This window comes from Aythya fuligula, chromosome 1 (genome assembly GCF_009819795.1).
Source record: "Aythya fuligula isolate bAytFul2 chromosome 1, bAytFul2.pri, whole genome shotgun sequence".
NCBI classification, from domain to species: Eukaryota; Metazoa; Chordata; class Aves; order Anseriformes; family Anatidae; genus Aythya; species Aythya fuligula.
This window is the reverse complement of record NC_045559.1, coordinates 141,916,532-141,931,772: the sequence shown is the minus strand read 5'-3', so window position 1 is coordinate 141,931,772 and position 15,241 is coordinate 141,916,532. Positions and strand designations below refer to the sequence as shown.

General features: G+C 36.6%; 1 protein-coding gene across 1 annotated transcript in view; it reads left to right on the top strand.

Annotated features, from left to right (window-relative positions):
- Positions 1–13,323, top strand: part of TGFBRAP1 (transforming growth factor beta receptor associated protein 1) — a 31,792-nt gene extending 18,469 nt beyond the window's left edge. Inside the window, exons 6-12 of the mRNA XM_032204950.1 lie at positions 3,122–3,463; positions 4,785–4,842; positions 6,160–6,303; positions 7,352–7,495; positions 9,320–9,479; positions 10,622–11,055; positions 11,980–13,323. Of these exons, the coding sequence (XP_032060841.1) occupies positions 3,122–3,463; positions 4,785–4,842; positions 6,160–6,303; positions 7,352–7,495; positions 9,320–9,479; positions 10,622–11,055; positions 11,980–12,168 (1,471 nt within the window). The 3' untranslated portion in view covers positions 12,169–13,323. The remainder of the gene's footprint in view (positions 1–3,121; positions 3,464–4,784; positions 4,843–6,159; positions 6,304–7,351; positions 7,496–9,319; positions 9,480–10,621; positions 11,056–11,979) is intronic.
- Positions 13,324–15,241: the final 1,918 nt, after the last annotated feature.

The window sequence follows — 15,241 nt, the reverse complement described above, 5'->3', positions numbered from 1 at the left end:
ATTACGTAGGCTCCATTGATATCTTTGATATCTGTAAATTTAGGGGTTATAATTTGGACCTGAATTTTCCCAGGTCTTGTAAATTCTGCCTACTGTGCGGTTTGTAAACATAAAGCCAAAGAAGACCTAATGCAGAATTACTCTGAGGGAAGTTGTATTTTAAGACAAATCTAACTGTCAGTGCTAAGAACCTATTTTTTACGTTTTAGCAAGTGGCTAGCTATATGTGGCTAAACCTTAGAAGCTGAAAACTCAAACAGATATTCCAAGGGAAGGTGCTATTTGTAACTCTCTTCTTATATCATTTCGTTCGAAGATAGTGGAAAAAGCCCAAGCCAAAACTTGCAGCTCCCAGGAACCATGAGCCTTGAGGTGAACATTAGTCAGTCAGGCACGTGGGGCTGTTGTTTAGCATTTGCTATGTCTCTGAAGAAGTCTGTTCTGAGTGATGCTTAGCTTTTAAGGAGGTTGCCTAATTGCCAGTTAGCATTGCTGTGGGGAGAACAAAATTGTACGATCTGAGCTCAAGTCAGACCTGCTGAGAGAGCCACTGGTGATTCACAGCCCAAGGCATGGCCTAGCCCATGTTGGAAACTGGTTTTCATTCTTCTTCTGGAAACAGATGGCCATTAAGGCCAGAATCCATGAAGCTCAGAGGTGTGGTAACTACTTCCTCATTTAGGAGAAGTTGGATGGTAAGGTGAACGGGCGCAGAACCTCAGCAACCGTAGAAGTTGGAAAATGTTTTAAAACTTGTTAAATGCGGTGTGTTAAATCCAACACTTTTAACTTCTCCACGGTCGTAGTCTCCATCTAAGCTTAGGCCATCTCCAAGTATGTGAGAGCATGCCAACAAGGAAACTGTTGTCCATCTGTACTTTAATTTCTATGGATTTACCAAGACTCCTGCACAAATTTGGAGTGGACTTATGATGTTATTCAAGTTATGGATTACCTTTGTGTTCTAACAAAAATCAATGAAGAACCTTGTAGGGAAAAAAGATCTCTTCTTTATTTAAATACAATTAATTTACTCCTGTAAAACATCTAATGTTATATATTACCTAGTGGTCCTGAACTTGTCTTAATTTATATGGAGTAGTTGAATTAACCAGAGCTCCAGCTACATTAATCTAAGTCCAAATGCTCTTTGAACTGTCAGATCATACCACTGTCAAAACTTGTTATTTCCTGGTTATTCTGCATCTTTAAAAATAAATCTCATCTACCTCTGAGTTCCATGTAATGTGGATCTAAAGCTTTCAAAACCAAATATGAAGTCTGAAATAAGGAATTAAAAGGAAACCTCAACTGCAGGAATCTGCAAAGTAGACATGAGCACTGCTTCTTAGTAGAGGCTGGCCTTCCTAGTGTAGAGGTGTTTTTTTTAGGCAGTAGGAGCTCTGTTTATGAATTGGAAAAACTTTCTTTTCAAACCTCTTTTCACAGGAAGGTTTGTCGTGTTCAGATTCTTCTCTCTTGAGGACTTCTGCTTTCTACGATGCTGTTTCCATGTGTTGTGGTCACTAGGCTCTGGAACAGGGTGCTTACTGTTCTTAAATTTCTTGTTGTTGTTGCGGTCTCCCAGAATTTCATTCTTCTGGTACAGATTTAGTAGCCAAAGGATACTCTTAAATAGCTATTTAGAACTTTAAAAAATATATATAAAATACTAATGTTGCCATGGAGATGCTTCTTACCAGTTCATATTTCCTGGATGGTTTTGGAATAATTTCTCTGGCAAGAATTGAACAGCTTGAGGCATACCATATTGCTTTCCATGCTTTGGAACCGTAAAGGAGGGATTAATCCACCTGGTAGGGTCACAGAATGGTTGAGGTTGGAAATGGCTTCTGAAGGTCCCTACTCAAGCAGGGCCACCTAGAGCAGGTTGCCCAGATCTTTCTCACTTGATTGCCTGCAGAAGGTAAAAGTCTTCCTGCTTCATCTGCTTCCGTAGTTAGGACTTGTTTGCTTTCGGGATACTTCCCAATCACGTTTGTGAAGGGAAAATCTTTCTGAGGTTGCTGATCATTGGATAGATCAAAACTATTTCAGTTTTATTTGCAACAAAACAGTAACTAAACAGGATTTATTTTGAAGAACTTCAAAAGTTCCTTTTGAGTTTTTTTCAGCAACAGTATCTTCTGCAGTTCAGGACTGCAGTTTCATCTTTAAAGATCAATTCTGAGTAATGAATTTGACAGGGAACTGAATCACAACCTGGTTTCTTGCAGTTCTCCTATAGCAAAGCCTAGGAGGAAGAATCATTCTAGCTGTGAAAATAAGGAAGGTATTTGCCGCATGAACAAAATTCTGTTTTATTCTTCTGTCACAACATTCACTCTATGAATACTTGAGGAGTTTCTTCAGTGAGGTAGAAAGAAAAATGTTTTGGGTAACATATCAATGTTACAGCCTGCTCCTAGATAGGATACCCTACACATGTGGAGGGAAAAGCCTCTCACTAGTATCTGACATTGATGTATGCCTGACACCTAAGCTTGCAGAATAGACTTCCTCTTACTGGTTAGCAGGATGCATGATTAGTACCCACAGTTCATTTTCAGAGCCTCTTAAAGAAGTAAGCTGAAGGAGGAATCTGGTGCATTTCAAAGGTAGGAAAACATTTTCATCATCCAAATGTGTTCTGAAAGCTTCAGTTCTCTATAGGAGAATCCTGTCTTCTGCAGAACTATACTTGCACAGTCTCTGGCTTGCCTGAAAGGGTTCACTGTCTCCATTTTTTTTTGCCTTGATCAGCATACTAGCTACAAGAATGTATTGATTAAATCTATGATGCTGCTAGGAACGGCACTAGGCCTGATCAGATGATTTTTGTATATGCCACCAGATAAATGTAGGATGTCAAAAGCAAAAGCCTAGCCAGTCTTTGAATTCTTGATACTCTACGGACGTAAAAAGAATAACAAATTTGGGTAGAAATATTAAAAATAAATAAATAAATAAAATCCTAATTTATTCTAAAGATCCTTTCTCCAGTGTTGACATGTTAGTGTCCTGACTCTAAGCACATGTTCCCAGAATGTTACATTTTTTTTGTGCCTATGTATACTTTCTCTTTCTTTTTGCTTCATCTAGTTTGACACTGTAATTGCAGAAGCGGCCAGCTTGACGTCCGGGAGCTGATCTCTCTCTACCCCTTCCTGTTGCCTACTTCCTCTTCATTTATACGGTCTCATCCCCCTCTGCATGAATATGCTGACCTCAACCAGCTGACCCAAGGGGACCAGGAGAAGATGACAAAATGCAAACGATTCCTCATGAGTTACTTGAATGAAGTCCGCAGCACTGAGGTTGCAAATGGCTACAAGGAAGACATCGACACAGCTTTACTCAAGTTATATGCGGAGGCAAATCACGAAAGCCTGTTAGATCTGCTGGTTTCAGAGAACTTTTGTCTATTAACAGATAGCGCTGCCTGGCTGGAAAAGCACAAAAAGTGAGTGGATTTTTTGAGTGAGGTACCTTTGAGACCAGGAGAAAACACGTTTGTCTTAAACGCTGTTGAATTTTAGAGCAATGTGTTCAAATCCTTTCAGTTTCTCCAACTTCAGGTCCAAAAGACATTTTGGCCTGATTTGTGAGCATTTACAAATTTCAGGGGAAAGGTATTAATTGATAGTCTGAAGTAATGAAAATTTGTTCTGTCTTATGCTGATAAATACTGTTTTTTCCCTGAAACTTTGTGTCCAACACAAAAATAAGTTTTGATATGGATTTGGTTGGGGGGTGGGAGGACAAGCAATTTATTTGCTCTCATGATAATGTGAGAGTTAAATAGATGCAGTAGCAATACTCCTCTTGATGTCTTGGACAGAAGGAAAAGATGCCTCAAAACATGTAGAAACTATCCACTAACTAGTAGCTTTTAAATTATACTCACTTATTCAGGGAAAGAAGGCTTGCTTTTGAATTTTGAACTCCCACTGATTCACTAAAAGGACGCTGCTTAAGATGGCTGCAAGTGACTTCAATTTAGAAATACCCGTGGGTGGAGAATTGGGTGTTAGTCATTAAACAGGAAACACCAGATAGTAAATGTGTAAAATATTCCAGTCGTAGGTAGTGTCTCTGTCTTGGATTTAATTTCTTTAAAACATGTAGTACAGTAGTAGCAACTACAGCAGTGACAGGGAGTCTTTAATTGTGATTAGATTTAGAGTGGTTTTGTTTCTGCTAGGTGTTTTGTTGAATCCTCTTGCCATGCATGCTTTGCTTGGCAAGCTCTTGCAAATATGAAGTGTGGAAAGTCATTTTGTGGAAACAGCCGTTGTAGAACTTCAGCTTCATTTGTATTACAGGACACAAAAACACCTCTGTGTGGGTGTACTGCACAAAGCTCTTCCTTGCCTGACTTGATTTTGTGTTGCGCTAAAGAAAATGCTTCTGATAGTGAAACAGAGTTTTAAATAAAAGCATCATATGAATTTGATTTTGAAGACATGATTAACTATTGGTGGAATACTTTATTATTTGGAGTTGTTAGGTGTGTATGTGAAATTTGAAGAACAGCAAGGGAATCTTCTCTAATTTGACAAGTAGTTTGTCACTGTTTAGGTTGGAGCTAGTAACTAGAAACTATCTTTAGAGAGAGAAACACTTTTCTAGGACAGAACTTCTCTCCTTTGAATGTAGGCCCAGCTATATTCATGTCACCTAGAAGTCCCACTGTAAAATACTGTTATATTCCTTACTAATCAAATAATGGAATTGGTAGGGAAGATCTAGAAACTTTAATACTGTTTTCTCTTTTTATACAGGTATTTTGCCCTTGGTCTCCTTTATCACTACAATGGTCAAGATGCTGCAGCACTTCAGGTCAGAATAAAGCTTTTAGTGTCATCTGTAAACCACTCCAAAATCTTGCCTTTGAGATAAAAATCTGAGGTGCTAATTTCAAGTTTTGGAAAGTGATGTGTATATCTAAGAAATTTACGCTAAGGCTTCCTTGAGTAAACTAATGTTAGATCTGAAAGACCTTCAGTTATTGAAGATGGTAGTGATTTGCATGCTTGTATCCTGTTCTTAATTGTAACTGTTTATATCAGAATGTTTGTACTTTAAAAAAAATGTACAAAAGCACTAAAATCATCAAGATACCGTTTCAAATGGTGTTTGAGGGACTTCAGGACGTATCCTGTGCTGATCAGTCTGTATACAAGGAGCAGAGCAGTAGTGTAATCTCATGACAGCCACTGATAGCGATTGGGAATTTGTTCACTGCTCATCGCCAGGTTAGGATGTAACTTGCAATATCTCTGAGTTTCAACTGATTTACTAATTCCTTTAGGGACCCCCTTCTGATGTCATTAAGAGCAGTGGTAGACTACAGACTGCAGACAAAATAGCTTTGTTATTAGCATCTAAAAAACTTCATCTAGAAAGATGTGCTTGATTAATAAATAACACATATCTCAGGCCATATCTAGTATCTAAGCAGTTTGCTGTGCGGCTTTTAGAGTGTGTTTATTGCAGTTACCGTCAAATGTATTCAAGACGGTTAGATGTAAATAGTAATTTCCTGGGCAGAAAGATAGTAAGGAAACAAACCAGGAAGCTCCATTGTTGCATACAAGATATTTTTCTGTTTGTTTCAAGGAGCAAAGTTTATTGCTAAACTGGTCTGCTAGATGTGGCAATTCTTACACGAATTAAAATTAGAACTAAAAGGAAATCTTCTCACATGGTGATTAAAGTTCTTCAGTCAAAATAAAAGAAGAACAATATTTTTTTTTCCAACCTGTTTGAAACATTTGCTTTTCTTTTGCACTCTCCAAAAACATGAGAAGTAGACTATGTACCAGAGAAAAGGACTCTTATCAAAAACTTTCTTTGGTGGTGGTGTACCTCCGCCTCAGTTCTTCTACTTGTCATTCTCAGATAATGAGAATCCACACGTAATGGGGTTGGAACTAGTTGAATGTGGCAGGTACAAGAAAAGACTGATGGACAAGAGGTACAAATTTAACAACCAGTGTGGTCCCTTACAATTGACGTTCCTAGAAGCCCTTTCTAATTGTACAAGTACCAATGGTTGCTATGAAATTTTGTAGTAGCTTGCATACATCTTGAGTTAGAAGACAGTACATGTTTTAAGCACTCGAATCTTTTTTCTTTTTTCTTTTTTTTTTTCAGTTATGGGTGCAGATAGTTGATGGAGACATTGAAGATTCTACACGTTCAGATCTCTATGAATATATAGTAGACTTCCTTACATTCTGCTCAGACCAAGATCTAGTGTGGAAGTACTCTGAATGGGTTTTACAAAAAAATGAAGAGGTTTGTAATTGGTGTACTTTTTCCAGATCATCATATACATAATGCTGCAGAAATGTTTGGCTGTTGAATAATATTCATATCATCTTGGTAGCTGATTGGACTGTTTTTGCTGAATATTTAGTAACTAGTAAATAGTAACTGATAGAAACCTAAGTTTTCTTCTCAGTTTTTCTAAGTCCCACTGTTAGCAATCCCTATGCTAGTGATTGACTGCTGACTCTTTTTCTGAAAACAAAAGTTAGGTCATTCTGAACCGTCTAAACAATGAAAGATACATAATCTTTTTTTCCCATTTCTAAGATAATTTTTAGATCTTCAAAAAAAAATTCACTGAAGACATTAGCTGCTGTTGTTTTTTCATCTATGAAAGGATTTCGGTGAAGGATACTATCTGTTTACATTATAGGAATTATAGAATAACTAGCCTTCATTCAAGATAACATCTCGCTGCTAAATGAATTAACTTACTTAAAAATAGAATTGTATAACATCTGTTGCTGTACTTAGCTGTGAAGTGGGGTGTTTTATGCTGAATTAGTCTGTGCTGTTGGAACTGGTCACTACCTAACCTAAATTAAGTAAAAGCTCAGTTATTGCATGTAATGACCAGATTTCTCAACTCTGGTTTTGGTCATTGTAGAAGTCTCTTAAAAGTGATGATATACACAGAGGGAGAAGGTTGTAAACAGTCTGGTCTCCAGATGCTTTATTGCTACAAAGGACTGAAATCCCTTGTTCTGTTCCAGATCTGTTCAACACTTCTTGTAGGCAGTACAGATTATGCCTAACAGGTAATATATATAACGTACACATATAGAATAATACATTGTATTGGCAATGTATAGAACACCAAATGAGGTAGGGGAGATAGGAGCAGGTAAGATCACATTAAGCACAAAGTAGTGTAATCTTAATGGTGTGAGTGAGTTTTTACATTGTCTGTTTTCTGAATAATGTACTAACTGATCTGATAGTGCTATTAAGTAGACATTTAAATGGTAATAAAATAGTTGTCAGTGAGCTCCTAAATACAATTATCTCTTTCTAGGTTGGAGTACAGATTTTTACTAAAAGGCCTGTGGAAGAACAAGAGAAAAACATCAATCCAGATGATATCATCAGTTGCCTTAACAAATACCCTAAAGCACGTGTTAAATATCTAGAACATCTTGTATTAGAAAGAAAAATAGAGGTGAGTCCTACAAAAATATCAAAAATAGTTTACACTCTGAATCCTATGCATGTGGTGAGTAACTCTGAAAATAGCCAAAGTCTAGAAGAAATATGCATAATTTGAAGGATTTTTGTATCAGTGTTTCTCTTCTGAGTATTGTAAAGTTAAACTGGAAGATGAGGATCTGAGATGTGCCTTTTGTTTATAACTGTTCAACTCTCATGATGGCAAGACAGTTGCCTACCTTGTGTCAGTTTTTCTCCATCTTGTTTTTTCTGCCTCACTGGTGAGGCTCAATCCACAAACAGTGATTTAAGATATTTAAATCAAAATTTCTCTGGGATGCTTGCATACTAAGTATGGCACTCATTGAGACTGAACTATACATCCTCAAATAAGGAGTAGTTAACACACAAAACTTTGAGCCACCTACAAAGTGCATGGGAGAAGGTGAAACATAAGAGTGTATTCAGTCTGTCAGAATTGACTGCATATTGATCACTAGAAGCCATATTTTTTGAAGTGTCATTTATCACTTTCAAACATCCAAACTTACGGTGGTGTAGTTTCCCCATTAGAGAATGTGACTGATTTATAGTTTCTCTTTTTTCGAAGAGAAAAATGTACATCTCCAGTAAGATCATAGAAAAACATCTGAGCAACCACTAATCCTATTGCGCAGCAGTAGTAATGTATTAAAATCGCTAATTCAATGTCTTAAAAGTAGGTATGTTTTATTCTTCTGGAGTGATCTGAAGAAGAAATAAAATTAAAACATGCATCTCTCACTCTGTAGAATTCCAAGCATCTCTTTGTTGAATGTCCAAAAGATGTGTTCGCTAGTTGAAGTGACTATTATTTTATTCTTGGTTGCTTTTTAAGTATAATACAGAGGCAGGAAAGCGTTATAGTACTTGGATATGAGACATTTTAAGCATAAGAAAAGTTCCTTTAGCCTTCAAGTAATGAATACAAAGAAATAAACATCGAAGAAACTCAGTAAGTCTGACCAGTTCATGAATTTACGTTCTTAAAATGTACATACTAGATCAATGCTTTCCCTCTGTTGCTATTGCAGATACCCCAGATGTACTACACTGACCAATTAATGTACTATTTCTAATGTTATGAATATTTTCAAATAAACTTTTAAATAGTTTTATTACTACCTGCTAGTAAAGGCTGAGTAAAGTTATATATACACACTAGAGTATTATGACTGCTTTAGTGAGAATGTTTCAAACAGTAGTCAAATCATCAGCTTGTTTTGATGAATATGTGGTAATGAATAATGCAGAAAGCACTGTGCTGTCAGAGTGCTTGTCTACCTCTGGTGGTGGCTTTCTCAGATTTTATTGCAGAAATAGAAAAGAACATATCTGAATATGGTGAAAACTGCATTAAACCTTTTTTTTTTTTTTTAAACTAGGGAAAATAGAGGAGAAGAGTAAACATCCTTGTACTCAAAAGAGATCTGTTTTACTGCATTGACTTTCATTAGATGAGCTTTTGAAAGGAAATAATTTTTGCACAAAAAAAGCTATTTATTAATCTTTTTACTTAAGGTGAAAAGAGGTTTAGGAATAAGATATCATATCTGTATTTCAGAAATACCTGACTTGTTGATGTAGAGAACCCAGTATTGTACATAGAGCATATCCTGTCTTGTGAAGCTTGTATGACTAAGTTGTCTATTTAAATGAACAAAAGACTTCTGGATTATCTGAATTAACTAAATGAACTTAAACATTTCTATGTAATTATGTACATATTCATTGAAGTGTTACGGGGAGGAGGAGTTGTATTTGTAAACTGAGCTAACATTGCTCTTTTCATTTGTAGAAAGAAAAGTATCATACTCATCTAGCTGCATTGTATTTGGAGGCAATACTTCAGCGAAAATCTGTGACCACGGATAATTGTACAGAAACAACTGAACTTCTATCGAAACTACGCAGTCTTCTTCAGAAATCTGATCTTTATAGAGTTCACTTTATTTTGGGTAAGACACACTTCTCTTCATCTTTGCTTCCCACTGGAGCTAACATACAGCGTTTATAAAGTTCTCTTAAGGATAAAAAAAAAAAAAAAAAAAAAAAAAACATTTGAGGTTTCTAGATGGTAAAACTGTCAACCAAATTCACCTATTTAAGGTAATTCAGTGAAGAGAGCAGCTGTTACCATCACCTTTTGATGTGAGTTCATGAATTAGAATGGCATGTTTGCCACTTCATCAAACACAGAGCATGTGACTAGATAGAAAAAGTATCTTCATACAGTACCTTCTTAATTTCCTGCTTCTTTTTAATGATGTGCATGTAACATGACAATCTTTTGCAAATGGAAAAGTTACAAGTTTATTTGTTAAGCAGTCTGTTTCTTAATTAGTGTGAACTACAGCAAAGCTTTGAGGAGTGTGATTACTAAAACTTTTGTTGTACGTAACTGCCTCCTGCTGTGAAAACTGGGTTTCATGCTGGGCAGAAAAAAAGAGGATCTTTTTTTTTTTTTTTTTTTTTTTTAAGTGAAAAGGACAGTATATACCTTATTTGTAATATAAGACAAGCAACAGTTGAGGTAAAATACCTCTGGCCAGTGCTTCTTTGCCTTGCTTTTTAATGTACTTTCCAGTGGATGAAAGGGAAATGCCTTGTTGTACTGAAAGATGTGAAATACTTTCTGAAAGTCAGTGAGAAAAATCCACTGGCTGTTGAAATAGAAACAGGTGAGTAACAACTAAAATAATGAAATAACATTTATTGCCTCCTTGCCTTTCTAGTTACTAAAAAATTATATAACAAGTAATATACAAGTATAAGATTCCAATGGAAAGTCTTTGCTCTTTTTTATCCTTAAATTTTTAAGAGTAAGAGTTGCAACATTGATTATTCTCTTGAAATCCATGTATTTCAGAACACAGGTTTTCTTATGTTTCTTGTCTGTCATAAAGATGAGATCAATGCATGCTCGTGTGTTCCTTCTTGAAAAACAAAATAGTTTTAGGGGAAAAAACATTGTATTTCCATACACATACATGTACTTAGTGGGAATTGAGCTCTGTGGGCATGTCTACCTTGAATTTGGGAGAAGCAGTAGTGTTCTCTCCTCCACTGAGCAAACGTTGCCTTGTTTCTCATTTAACAGACAAAGTCCGTGGCACAGACCTTCATATGGAAAGTGCAATTTTATATGGAAAACTAGAAGAACATGAGAAGGCTTTGCATATCCTTGTCTATGAGTTGAAGGACTTCCATGCTGCTGAAGAATACTGTATATGGAACTCTGAGAACAGAGATCTGCAGTACAGACGGAGGCTTTTCCATATGCTGCTGTCGGTATATCTAAATCCAGGCGCTTCGGATTATGCACTAGTCATGGCTGCTGTGGATCTCTTGAATAATCACGCTGCTGAATTTGATGCAGCTCTGGTTTTGCAGCTGGTGCCTGACAGCTGGTCAGTGCAGCTCCTTTCCCCCTTCCTGGCCGGAGCAGTGAGGCAAAGCATTCATACAAAAAGAATGACTCAGGCTGCACTTGGGTTAGCACAAGCTGAAAACTTGATCTACAAATACGAGAAGGTAGGTTTTTGCTTTTAACAAAGGTACTTGTACCAGAGGCACTTTGAAGCTTTATTCTGTATTTATTATATATCTTAATTATAATCAGACACTTGAAGAGTTAGGAGAAAGGTGAGATCAGGTCCTTGGTAATTTTAATTGGTGCATTTATTAGTGTGGTTTTTTTGTTTTTTTTGCCATGGCTACTACAGTCAATTTTATGCTTTCTCAGTAAAACAAAAGGGGAGGGGGAGCCTTGAAATAGGAATAACTTTGAACTTGTGGACTGAATGAAAATGAATCTGAGATTTCTGGATTAATGAAGCTCTTTGAGTTGTGTTGGTTTTTTTTGTTTGTTTGTTTGTTTTGAACAATGGAGCATTTTCTTGCTAGGATTGAGCACTGTCAGAAGTTGCAAGAAAGCTTGGCATTAACGCACAGCACTTGGCGTTAATTAAAGTTTGTCAATCTTTGCTTAGTGATGAATTCACTTACAAAGTGTTTTTCTATTCCAAGCTATATAACTGTGTTGCTTAAAGTTTCCAGTGGATTTTTGATTTCTTTTTGGTCTAATAAAAGTTTATCCAGCTTAATCTGTCTATGATAAGAATGTGACAATACTCAGTTTGCTTTCAAGTTGTCATGTGTCCTTGTTTAGGAAGCCGTTGCAGGTTTTTATCTATACTAAATGTGTGAGTGCCTTTCTTTGAAAAACAGATTAAAAAGGAAGAAGCATGGAAATAAACCAGCATGAACGTGGAAACTTAATTTCAAGTTAAATAGTTTTAAAAAGCTAAATCTTTTTTTGCCACTTATGTCATTGACTGTGTTTGTAATGATATGGTGATGTTACCAATGATCTGTTGTGTTTTTTGTTTTTTGTTTTTTTTGCTGCATCTTATTTTCCTTTCTTGCTAGATTCATGTTTGGAATTTTTTTCTTTAGGTCAAACAAAAAGGAACTCCAATTCTCCTTTCGGACAAAAAGGTCTGTCAAGTGTGCCAAAATCCTTTCTGCGAGCCTGTATTTGTAAGATACCCAAATGGGGGTATGGTCCACACACACTGTGCTGCAAACAGACGTCTGAATTCAAACATGGCTCATCACTCTTCCACTTCAGGCAATCAGACTTGAAATATGTTCCAGGTCCCACAAGTTCCCATGACTTGCATCCCATTGAAAGTGGGCTGGAAAAAAGAACAAAGTGCAGCTACTTTAAGTATAAATCAAGATGAACAGATAGTCCTTGGGTTAATGGGAAGAATTTCATAAGCATAAGATATGGCCACTTGCCTTCTCAATTTCTAATGAATGTAGATATAGGAAAAAAAGTTCACTACCACAGAGAGGTGTAAATATAGGCTCTTCTGTATATAGTAACGAACAGACAAAGAAAGCAAACCTTTTCTTCACAGTAAGGATGAATGTCATGGAGACAAGGTAAACAGTTATTTTCAGAAATGTCACTTTGCACTGAATGTGGTGTTGATAAATGTGTAGAGGTGGAGATGGCATCTCTGGAAGTTGGAATTCTTGGAGCATTACACGACAAGACTGGCAAAATGCAGCTGACTATCAGGACAAAAACATACTTCGGTTATGATGTTTGCTGCAGCATGTCCTTCTTTGGATTCTCTTCCCCAGGATCACATTATGAACTTGTTCTTTGCTCTACGAGTCATTGGCTTTTGCACTTTTTAGTACTTTTATTTCCTTCCCCTCTCTGCTGTACGGAATTTAAACTTGAGCACTGGTTTGTTAGGTTTCTACTCCTACAGTTACTGTAGTAAACTGAGTGGAAACTGATTGCCTTGGTCACACAGCTGTGCTTGGAAGAAAAAAATGAAGTCAGATTGTCTGGTCAGGCTGTAGTCACTTTTATATGGGGAAGATACTTTAATATTGATTTATTTATTAATATGCAAATATACTGTACATACAGTTGAATAAATTGATCTTATCATAGAGTTTCCTTGGAGGATAAGGATGTAGCTGATGCATAAGCATATAGGTTACATGCTAAATGTTTGCTATAACATAGCTTAAGCAGATTGAAACTCCACAAGAATGGGTGTTAGTACCTGTGGATGACTTTGTGCAATCAGAATCATGGAAAGGTGGTATAATTAGGAGCAAATCTACAAAAATGCACTACAGGGGTACTGGACTTGTTGTAGTCTACAAAACATTCTGTAAACTAAAGCTTTTCAGACAACGAAAAAATATTTAACTGCCAGGATGAATTGTTTAACCATTTTAAAGCAATTTAAAAGAGGCAGCATCCCACCAAAAAAAAAAAGTTTGAAAATGATGACTTTAAATAAAAGTTAAGAATTTCAAAGTCGAAGCATTTCTTTCAATTTTTTAATGCTCTAATAAATAGTGAACAGCATGCAGCTGACAGTCAGTAGGGCTTCTTACTGTTTTAGTGTTCCAAATCAGAATTCAGACTTCCCGCAAAGTGGATCATCTGCATGATATCATCTAGTTGCGGTCTCAGCAGAAGTCTCAGAAGTGTTATAAGGCTGTTTCATAAGCCAGCCTTTCCATAAACATTGCGTTGCATCCAGGAATGGGCAACCAGGCTGCATCCAGGATATTTCTTTCTCTTTGAAGTAAAAGCCCTTTGGATCTTTCTCTTTCCTGAATCAGAAATCAGAAAAGTATAGCCATCATGTTGGGTTAAAAAAAAAAAAAGTTGTTGTTTTTATCTCTTTCTACTAAAGGTATGTAAACGTTTAGTGAAAAGCACCTTCAAAAAGGACATTCTTTGTCACTTCTATTATGAGTGATTATCCAGCGTTTAATTGATACGAGCAGGTTCTGTATCTTGTATTCGTGATTTTCAGATATCATGTATACAAATAATAATGATGACAGACAAATTTGTAGTTCCCTGTCCTCAAAATGTTTGCTGACAGAAAGGCAGTGACCTTCCAAAGATCTGATAAACTTTGTGTATAGTAGCATGCTATTCATAAGAATTACTTTATTTTGCTGCAAGCATCCTCAGTGTGCTCTTCGTTCTCATCTAATAAGGAGGTATTAAAGCAAATACCACTCTGCACGGTCAAGACTAATTCTGGCTGCTAGGTAGTGATGAACAAACTTATTCTTTGTCAACTAGTGCTGCAATGGATTAGAGATCATATTATTCCAGACCACAAGAAAATTCTTAATTGTTATTGCATGAAAAGGTAAGGCTGAAAAATATAAAATTTATATTAATGATTTTTCATTTTTTTTGCATTGGCTAAAATGTAGCAGTAACAAATGTCTATTTCTACATACAGAACTAATACAGAAATAGGAGTAACACAAGATAGCATATCTGCAATCACTGATGACCAAAAAGGTGATTGTTGAAGATGGGAGATCTAATCTTTTTAGCCCTCCAGGAATGGGGACTGGATAAGGTATTAACATTTCTTTCATACATTGTTGGCTTTTTTTTCCCAGATGAGTTTTTATACCGGAACTCATTTGGATGAATTAATATGAAAGTCCCATGGCAGCAAAACGAAAAAGCAAAAAAACAGCATGAGGCTGAGGTAGAGCAAGAGCTCAGCAGGGCAGTGGCAGGTGAAGGATGCTGCCCCAGTGTGCGTACAGCACTTCAGCAACTGGGACATCACACGATCAGAGGAGATGGCAGCCTATGTCAGAGCGGTGTGTGGGATGCTGTATTTTATCACCAGGAAATTCATGGAAGGTGTCTGCGCTTAAATCCTCTTAGGAAGACAACTCCACAACCTCTCTGAGTAAGAACTTCAAATTGGAGAACCTGAGTTCATTCCTCCATTTCTTAGCGCTGTCAGTTTGCTCTTTCTTGTTTTGTATACATGAAATGCTGGGACAGCGTTGCTGCTTTGGGAAGTTCTTCTGACACGGCTACAGCAGCAGTGGGGGAACAATAATCTGGTTGTTAATTGCCAACTAGATTAATAAAGGCAGGAAAGAAAATTATTTCATTGACCATCCTAGATCTGAAATTGAATGGACTTGGGGCTCTGAGAGGTAAAGCTGCTGATTTTTTTTCTTCTCTTTGTCCAGCTAGGGGATGCAGCCTGCCTTGGAGAAAAGAGGTTGAGGCAGAACATTTCTTCTTAATTTAGCTCTTGGTAAAATAGTTGTTTGTAATTGATCTTCAGATTTTTTTGCTGATGAATGTCTTCAATTTTGTATATGTTGAAATCCAAACACTAGT